The 9768-nt window shown below is 41.8% G+C and overlaps 1 protein-coding gene across 2 annotated transcripts in view; it reads left to right on the forward strand.

Moving 5' to 3' along the window:
• Window positions 1-4426, forward strand: part of OS9 (ER lectin-like protein) — a 44508-nt gene extending 40082 nt beyond the window's left edge. Inside the window, exons 6-9 of one of the 2 annotated variants that reach the window (XR_015265130.1) lie at window positions 2934-3000; window positions 3090-3199; window positions 3895-4097; window positions 4203-4426. Coding sequence is in view for 1 of the 2 variants with exons in the window: in XM_086793127.1 (XP_086649253.1) it covers window positions 2934-3000; window positions 3090-3199; window positions 3895-4039 (322 nt within the window). In the remaining variant the exon portion in view is untranslated. Of the gene's footprint in view, window positions 1-2933; window positions 3001-3089; window positions 3200-3894; window positions 4158-4202 lie in introns of those variants that run through there. The other variant, XM_086793127.1, reaches the window with a different exon arrangement.
• Window positions 4427-9768: the final 5342 nt, after the last annotated feature.

A 9768-nucleotide genomic window follows, 5' to 3' on the forward strand; every position in this document is an offset into this window, starting at 1 on the left:
ATCCATTTATTGACTCCCATGTGATACTTTCATTATTGCTTACACAATTAGATTCTCACTTTCACCCATTTACATTCATCCACTTACATTTCCAATGTGACGAATAACCTTAGATCCAAACACACAAATAAAGACAGCATGCTTCCCCTCCGTTTACAAGATCACAATTCTCAACATGAGTAGCGGATCGCCTCCCTCCTAAGAATTTGTGAGAAGCTTTTGCATTGGTGGACAACTTGTTTTTTCTTGTTAGGACAAGTTGTTGTGGCCAACAACCAGGTTCCTTGGCCATAATGTGGCACATCATTGTAAATCAGGTCATGTTGGTCCTTCTTGTGCTCTTTCATAGGGCAAGTATAATAGCTCATCCACAATTTCGTATCACTGGGCTGTGACAGTTGTAGAAATATAGTTTTCGGGTGTTTCATGGAACACGTTTCATACCTTTTTCATATTTTTTCGTTTTTTTTTTTGGGGGGGGGGGGGGGGGGAGGGGGGGAGGGAGAAGATTCCGCTCACAAGTCAGCACAACAAGTGGGATGCAACTTGCACGTTATGCAAACTGAGATGTAGGTATGCTTTTTTGTGTGTATGGAATGGATCATTGGAGCCCCCCCAAAAAAAGTTTTAAAAAGGGGGTGGAAAAAAACACTAGTTTGAAATTTATGAAATGTTTTTGCGTACGTCTCAAATGGCTTGAAATACGTTTCATTGCAACTATGCACACAGCCTGTACCAAGGTGGCTTGGAAAACTTCATCATTCAACATCCTTGTAAGGATGGGTTAGGCATTATTGATCCGGCAATCCAAAGTAGGGCGCTTTTGGGAAATCTCATCATCTGCAGTCTCCAACTTTTGGGGGGGTGTGTGTTTTTGTGTGGGGGGGGGTGGGTAAGACTTGGTAAGATTACTTACTTGTATCTTCAATGGCATCTCCACCAGAGGTGGCCCTTGGCCTTGGAATCTTTATGGAGTCCCACCTGTGCAAGCACACGCCTTTAAAGAACAAATTTGCGACAAAAGTAGGAAATCTTTCCAAGGCTTACCCACCCCCCCCACCCCATAGTAACATGGAACGCCGTTCCATAGCCTTGGGAACGAGGGAACACATTCCATAACCTGTGTCATTCCCATTCCCGTTCCGCAAATGTGCATCCTTGGCGGCTAAAGGCATTCTAGGTCTAATTTTTTAGTAAATGAGAATTTTTGTGTTTTTCGATGATCATATCATATCATATGAGAGTGGTGTATGACCTTGCATCTAAAAGGCTTGGAAATATATGCCCTTGCATCTCCTTAGCTTGCAAATGGTAGCCATATGGACCTATGGTGAGGACGTATTGTTCCCATTTTCTCTCCGGGTTCCTATTGCCGTTCCAGAACAGACCCCCGTTCCACGTGACTATGCCCAACAAACAACCAACCACACCCCCCCCCCCCAAAAAAAAAAAAAAAACCGCTACAAATTGTGGATGAGCAATGCTTTGCGGCAAGCTTGGATTCGGAACACTATGATACATCTCCCCACCAACATCCACTTGGTTCTCGCACCCACATTCCCTAGGGCTGTCTGAGATCCATGCCGGCATAATCCCTAGCTCTTGGCCTTACCACCATCCCCCATCGCAGGAAAAAGAAAAAACCAGTGAGGTATCTAACTTTGATGCCTGGTTGGGGGGGGGATGTGCGCGGCATAATCCTCATCATTGACTCGGCCATTCTCCTTTAGTGGCAAACTGCAATCAACTCTCCCCCATAGACTCAGCCATTCCCCATAGTGGCAAACTCCAATCAGGCCATATACAACCTCTCTAGTGAGTTTGAATAGTAACTTTTTCCTTTTTCCCTCACAACCAAAAAAAAACATGCACACACCAAAAGCACCCTAGCCACCTCTTCTCATACTTTTCCCAATTGGAAAGGAGGATTTAGCGTCATGGATTGAGGGCACACCGTTCTTTAGGATCGCTTGACGGCGCAGCTGGTCTAGTGGCAGGTTCTGTGCTTGTTCACAATGAACAGAGAGATTTTTCGTTATGTTACTTGAGGGCTGAGGCTCCATTGCATGGGCAATGGAAGTACGGCTGGCACTCTCCATGGAGAATGATGAGAGTCGTGCCCTCAGACTTATACAACTCTGGACCATCACCATCATCGTTACTGTGGTCTTGGTGGTCCCGTGGATCACACTGACTCCCCACGAATCGGACGTGGGAGCTCATCAGTAACATCATGGTCTGGCACATTTGGTGGCTGTGCTGCAGTGAGACCATAGAGGGTATGGTCACCCCCCAAGAGAGACCATTCGCTTCATCTGGACAGACATCATCCACACCCTCCTGAGATGCTGGAAACGCTTGTAGGGCAACTTAGAGATTATGCAGCAGCAGCTTTTTTATGCATGTGAAGCATCAGTCCTTTTCTCACCCGGGACAACAGCGGTTTTTTTTGGCATTAGAGGCCTCCAAGTGGCTTTCCTCCCGTAAGGATGCTGTCCCTCAGCCAGCCATGGAGGGAGTGCCTCCATTTCTTCTAGCATCTCTCTCCTTTGAGGGTGTTGTAATTCGCTTCCGGGGCAAACATTCTCTTGTTACTAATTGAAGGATCTTTTCCAAGAATAGGTATAACCTGGTGAAACAAGGAAAAACCAAGGCAAAAGAGGAATTTAAAGCAAAGTGGTAAAATAAAATTACGCAAAATAGGGAAAATCAGGTTTCAAGAAGGTTTCTAAAACTTTGGACTAGAATGTTTCAGAAGTTTTGCAGGCTGGAATTGAATTGTTTTTTGTTTCTATGATCCATGTACCAAGAGGCTATTGTGATTATCACTTTTTCCCTTCATTCTAACTCGCAAAGTAGGTCCAGTAGATTGTTCTTGTGGAAGCTGAAAAGGTGCCTTTTCATGTTTAACATAATCATCATCTCTATTGCAGGTATCATTCTCAAATATACACAAATGGTACGTTGTGTGATCTTACAAGCGAGCCAAGAGAAACAGAGGTATTAGGAGAGAGCAGAGTTTGAGGCAACATTAATGTCAATTTAGTTCTTGCTGAAGTTCTCATGATTTTTTTTCCAAAATTTTGTAGGTGAGGTTTGTCTGCGCTGATACTGGAAATAACATGATCAACTCAATCACAGAAGCTTCAACATGCAAATACACACTCATTTTTCATGCACCCGTTCTTTGCAAACACCCGTAAGATCCATTTTCCTCAATAAACTGGCCTTGTTATTCAGGAGCATATAAGAATCTGGCTTCTATTTTTTAAAGTTAAATGAAAAGTAAGACCATTGCTGTCATGCTCATCTTTAGACTTTGGGACAGCGACGAGTCTCATCTCAGTTACATGTAGAAACAAAACCGTGACGTAGAATTGACATGAGATTCTTATGTCCACCCAACCGTAGAGCTTTTGATGCCCGTCTAAACAAAAACGAGGAGCCAATGGACGTGTAGCCCAGCGGTGTGGGCTTGTGACTTGGGGAGGTCCCGAGTTCAAATCCGCACAGGCCCCTGTTGGTATTGTGGCCACTTTACGGCCACAAGTTGTAACATGCCTTTGGATGTGAAAAGCCACCTCTGGGAGGGTGCCACATTGCAACTACAGAAGGATATACTCTTAAGAAAAAAAAAACAAGAAGGATGTGATTGGTTTAGGGAGAGAAAGGGGCTCTTCCAATAAGACTGAAGTTTCATGATCTTGAATATTCTGGCTGGCAAACTAACTGTTGTGTGGTCTACCAACCCACCTAGGTGTCACCAGAAGGAGAGAAAACTGCATATGCTTACAAATGAAGAGATTCTTCTCTTCTGCAATTCAAAAATGATTTATTTGATTTTATCCATCACAATTAACGCTTCTCGTCCCTAATTTCTGGTTTATTTTACAGATTATTTCAGGAGGAGAGACCACAGTCTCTTGTAATCAACTGTGTAGAGATGCCACCCATTCCTGAAGAAGTGGTGGATAAAAATGAAGGGGATGATGTGGTTGTAAGTGGTGTACTCCCCTTGGAAGCTTTTGAAGAGCAGTAGTGAGTTGGTTTACAATTATAAAAATCAGCAGACCATCACTCAGTATCTTAATGTGCAGGCATGTGTATGCAATTACAATAACATTTCTAGAATGCAAATATTTAGTTGAGTTCCGCTTTGTAAGTGGGCACCCTTGTATGTATACTGTCTCCTTGTCATGCAGGGCAACATGCCTACCGAACGTGCAGATGTGAATCCTTCAGATGGCACTCGTTTATCAACAACTGAGTGGAAACATCAGAATATTTATGTATGCAATGAAGATCAAGGGCTTACCTGAAGCCCTTAATGCCCACACTATATCTAGCAGAGTTCATTTATGTATGAAAAAGGCTTGGGTGGCCTAAATCAGTCTATGGTGTTACATGATCAGACTGGCTTTTGTCATTTGCCATGTCATCTCTCTGCATGCATGGTGGAGTATATGATCACATCTGTGTGCATGCTCTTTGATGTTCTTTTTCTGCTTTGCTCATAAAAGATTCAAGATCGCATGTTCTTTCCTTTGTGTTCAAGTGTTGTGTTGCTGTTTTTCAATGTATAAATGCGTGTTTATCTTCCCTTTGTGTTACTTTTGACTGCAAAAAGTTGTAATGTCGACATGGCGGTCTGCCATCAGGCTCTAGCTTGAGGGGCATTAGCCCAGCCTGCTGATGAACATGTGCTGGGTTGGATGACTCGATCACTGTCTACGGCTAAAAGAGATGAACAACAAGGGGGGGGGGAAAGCGAGTTGGAGAGGTGATATCAGTCATTGGTCAACCATGATGTACAGATTTTGCAACAACAGGTTTGAAAGTAACTCAACCATGCACTTGCCCTATTGTATTGGTGTGGTGATATTATAGGAGGGACAGCACCTTAGGACCAAACACCTTTTTGTGGGGGTGGCCACACTGGGGGATGTACGAAGGCATTCCTAGCAGTTGTGGAGGGGGTTAGTGAGATCCTTGAAGAGATCCCAACGAAGAGCCACAATGCAAGATAAAAAGTGACCCTAATCCGGATCTATCAATAAAGTCACCAATCATTTTCTTTTTGGTTTAAAGTAATATAAATTACTTACAAATTTCTAAATTCTATTAAGTAGACATACCAAAGATAAAAATTGATATCAATGTAATATGTAAAATTGTGTCGATGCTTGTAAATTTTAGAATCAGTTTATATTGTGATCAAAAGTAATTGGTCATGCTTACAATTTGACAAATCCAAATTTCTGTGCAAAGGTTATCAGGTGATCAAGTCAATGTAATGACAACCGCCCAGGAACTGCCATTTTTAGGGGAGGTTATTTTTCTTGTTTTTGAACCAAGACATGACCTGGTTAACTTGGCTAAGAATGCTGCACACAGGTGGTGTCTCAGGGTTGGCTGGCCTTGACATGTGGCACCCTCGAGGGACCAAAATTTCTCATATGGTTTTCATCATGTTGTACAAAAGGGTAATGATCTGAGGGATAGTGACCATTTGGACTGTCATCAACCACCTCAGCATACATGGGCGTGGTCGCACTACACACCCTAAATAAAATCCACTGTACATGCAAGTCTACTTTTCATTTTTGAAACTTCAAATCAACATATATATGTATATATATATGTATATATGTATATATATATATGTGTGTGTGTGTGTGTGTGTGTGTGTGTGTGTGTGTGTGTGTGTGTGTGTGTATATACATGACTTCACCCATAAAAAAAAGGGATAATCTTGTTACTCTACACTCCGCCACATGTGAAGGTTCCTTGGTGTTTTCTAAATAAGTAATTTCTCCATCTATCCTAGGTAGAAATATTATGTAGACTTGAAAAGAACAATATAATGGAGCTCTACAAAGAGGTGGCATATAAGCATTTCTGTCAAGTAGATGGTAGACCTCATTTAAGGGCATTGGGTGCTACCAATTTTTTTAAAAAAGAGTAAGGAATGGGCTTATTAAAAAGAGTAAGGAATGGGCTTACCGTAAGCTCTTTGTTGGTATCTAATACAATTTTTTATAGTTAGCCACACGATAATGAGATAGCCCTTTATTTAAGGCCGTCAATTGCTTGGAGAATGACAATGCTTTTCATGCAAGTCTCTTGAAGTACCATGGGCCCGAATCGAGACATCGAGTCATGGTGGGGGTGAGGGGGGACAATAAAACTAAAAACTAAAATCAACTATTTCCATCTCTTAGAGGCATCCCAATTGAATGATAATGACATCCTCCAAAACATCCTAAAAATAAGAAGAAAAAAATGCAAACAAAATAAATTGTGCATCGAAGGTAATGTATGGCTAGATTGTGCCATATTGTGTTGCAGGTCTTGAATGTGCACAACTAATTCTGAACATCAACCATTTCTTGCAGGTCGGCTTGTAGGTGACGATTGGACCTCCATGTACATGGAGGCTCTACAATTGAGGGCACAAAACAAGGTGTTGTACTACCAACCATGCAACCCGTAAGATTTGGATGAGAGGCATAGACCCTTCATCCTTGTTATCCAAGATGATTGGATGTTGGACATGTCCTTGTGCTTCTTCTCAAGGAACAATTCTTGGGCCATAGATTCCACATTCAAGACAACTGTGTTTGGGATGCCTTTACATGCTGCAGTTTTGCCAAATCAACATGGGATTGGCATGCCTATATGGTTCATACCCATGATACGGGTACAAGCCAAGAGAGCATTGCCTTACAAACCACAGTGACAGTGGTGTTTGAGAATGAATGAAATTTGCCATGTAGTGCTGGTCATTGACAAGTGCCGCATAGAGTTACTAGCAATCATGGATGTTGTCGAGAATGATCCTCATTGTTGGGCCGCAAATGGGAATGGGGTTCGTTTTCAGGTTGCGTGCAGGGTGCTTGTTTGTTTGCTGGTTTCACACCAAAAAGGCATGGATGGAGCATTTTCTTCCACAGGTACATTCAGAGACTGGGTTTGCATTGATTTAAATGAGGCCAATGAATATGTAAGCAAACTAAGACGTTCTATTCACAGGTTCCAAAGAATACGTGGGATAATGTGTACACATCATTGTCGAACCTTATGCACGTTGACACCGAGGTAGAGTTTGAGCGTATGTATGAGAAACTCATCCAAGAGTATTCAGCGCACAATCATGTTGTGTGTTACACATCAGCAATGGGTGGTGCAGCAAGACGTGCACTTGGGCGATGTATGTGGCCAAAATTTGGTTGTCTTTTTCCACATGGCAATGTGGACACAACAAACCTGGTTGAGATACTTTGGCAGTATGTTAAGTAGACGCTCTTGGATGCATGGATCAATAGGTCATCCTCCCTCCTGGACCTTCTATATGCTCTTGTGGTGGGTGACTCAAGAACATGCACATGGATGGGGGGCACAACACTTTAGTTTTTCGTGCAAAAGTAGGAAACACGTAAAGATGACAACTATGCCTGGGTTTATTTTGGTGCCTAGGTTTATCTGTGTGTTTAGGCTTATCTGAGTACCCGACTTTCTTTCCCTTGCATATGATACAACATTTATGGTAACGACAAGTCACAAACAGTTAGGCTAGTTGGTGGAGAGGGTATAATTTGGAGGTATGAAGGTGACTTATCCACTCTTCAGATCATTGATAAATCAGCAATGCTCTTTAAGATCTTGAGTACCATGTGAGCATCCAATCGGCATAGTTTGATTGCCCGGATTGGTCAAGTGACTGTAAGCATCCCTATGGAGTATGTCTCATCTCGAAAAATGGTTTCCCACACCTTCATGCCATTCTCCCCATCATTGACACAACATACGCAATGCGGGTGGAGTGTGAGCCAACATGTGATGTGGACCCTACAAGTGATTTGGATAGGCCTTCCACTTTCGAGTTACTGCGTCATAGTATTGAAGAATTAAAAGATCTTATGGACAGGATTGCAGAAGGAATACCTTCATATGATGAATCACAAATACAAGCATTGATAAGCCAAATACGGATCTCTTATGATGGGAGTAAAGATGACCCAAGCTCTACTTGGAAGGCTTTGTGGTGACAACGGAGTAAAGGCTCCTACAAATTGCAAGCTTCCCACAAGGATGTTGTTGCTCTTGTGAGCAAGTGATTGAATCAATGTTCCCCCCACGATAGCAAGAGGTAAGATCCTTGCTCTATTTGCATCGTTTGCATGTGTTTAGAGTGAGTTTCAGGCTTTCCAGGTCATGTGATAGGCCATTCTACATTTTATCTATACACTTCAATCAAAAAAGTTGAAAACAACACACACTCTCTCTCTCTCTCTCTCTCTCTCTCTCTCTATATATATATATATATATATATATATATATATATATATGAATATGAAAATGAAGTTTATACAATATATGTATCCACAAAGGGATAATCTCATAACTACATCTCTTAACTTGTCATCATCCTCTAAGAGTATGAGTCTCCTACAATGTCTGGGACGAGACTGCTCCTCATGCTCCTTGGCTCTTATATGAGCTCATCTCTTGGCCCTTCTGCGTTCTCCTCTCAAGACAAGTCAGGGTAGGAAAACAAAGAAATATTTTGAAATACTGCTCCCTAGTGAGTGTACGTAGCATGGGGCGTGCCATTTCATGAGTGACTAGGAAAAGCGGGGAAAGGTATAAGAAGAGAAAACTAATCGACGATCCAAAGAAGCGATAAAGCGATTGACGGCCCCGAAGGAGATTGAGTTACCAATGAAAGGCGGCATTTGGCAAGTGCAATCCCGTGTGACAGCCACATGGCTTGGTCATGGTGGCTGGCAAGCCCATGATCAAAGGAGAGGTGATTGACAAGACAACTGTGCAACATTTCGAGCTCGGTGGGGATGGAGCCGCTCAGCTGGTTGGAGTTGAGCTCGAGGTCGGAGAGATTTATTTCCATATAAGCCGGAAGTGTTCCATATTTCTCTTCTATGTTCTTGGCTGTGTGGACAAGCTAGGAATTTGGTCTTGGCACAGATTGCCTTTATGCAGTTTAGACAGAGTATGTTGGATGTACTCAATGAATTAAAGGTACTTAGTCGGGTACCATACTCAAGTTTAGACAGATTATGTTGGATGTACTCAATGAATTAAAGGTACTTAGTCGGGTACCATACTCACTAGCTATGGACAATTTAAAGGCATTAAGCTTATACATTCTCTAATGAGCCAATTATTGATATTGAATCCTCTTTCTCCCCATCGAGAAAGAAACCTATCACATCTTTTGGAACTCCTAGTACTTTTACTTCTTCTCTCCCCCTCTTCTGGCTTTAGTTCTACTAGAAGCAAATCTAAATCTTTTACTTCTAGAGGACATGGGCGTGGTTTCTTTGTCTGTAATCTTCATGACTCTTAATTGTTGATTTCATGATTAACATATTTTAAAAAGTCCCACTAGGAGACGGATGCTTTGTACCAAAGATGATGTACAAAAAGATAATTTCTTTCATTGCCTATTTGTGAATAAAATTTTGGAGTATGCTTGACCTATGGAAGTATTTTGAGCTACCTTTGATTTGGTCTTACAAAATCATGATGTTTTACAAAATGTTAAAATTGGATGGATGTATACTGCATGTTTAAAGAAATTATTTTGCAGGCAGGATCTTCTGTCAAATACCATATTACAAACCTTGTATAAAATGTTCATAAGGCAAACATCTCCAATCAGTGGTATATTTTCATAGCCCCTTGAGTGATGTCTGCAGTGAATATGTGAAAGATAGATTCTAGAAGGTTTAAGATTACCTCAGTTGC

The sequence above is a fragment of the Cibotium barometz genome, chromosome 59, assembly GCF_041138505.1.
Source record: "Cibotium barometz isolate CiBa-2024 chromosome 59, ASM4113850v1, whole genome shotgun sequence".
Taxonomy (NCBI): domain Eukaryota; kingdom Viridiplantae; phylum Streptophyta; class Polypodiopsida; order Cyatheales; family Cibotiaceae; genus Cibotium; species Cibotium barometz.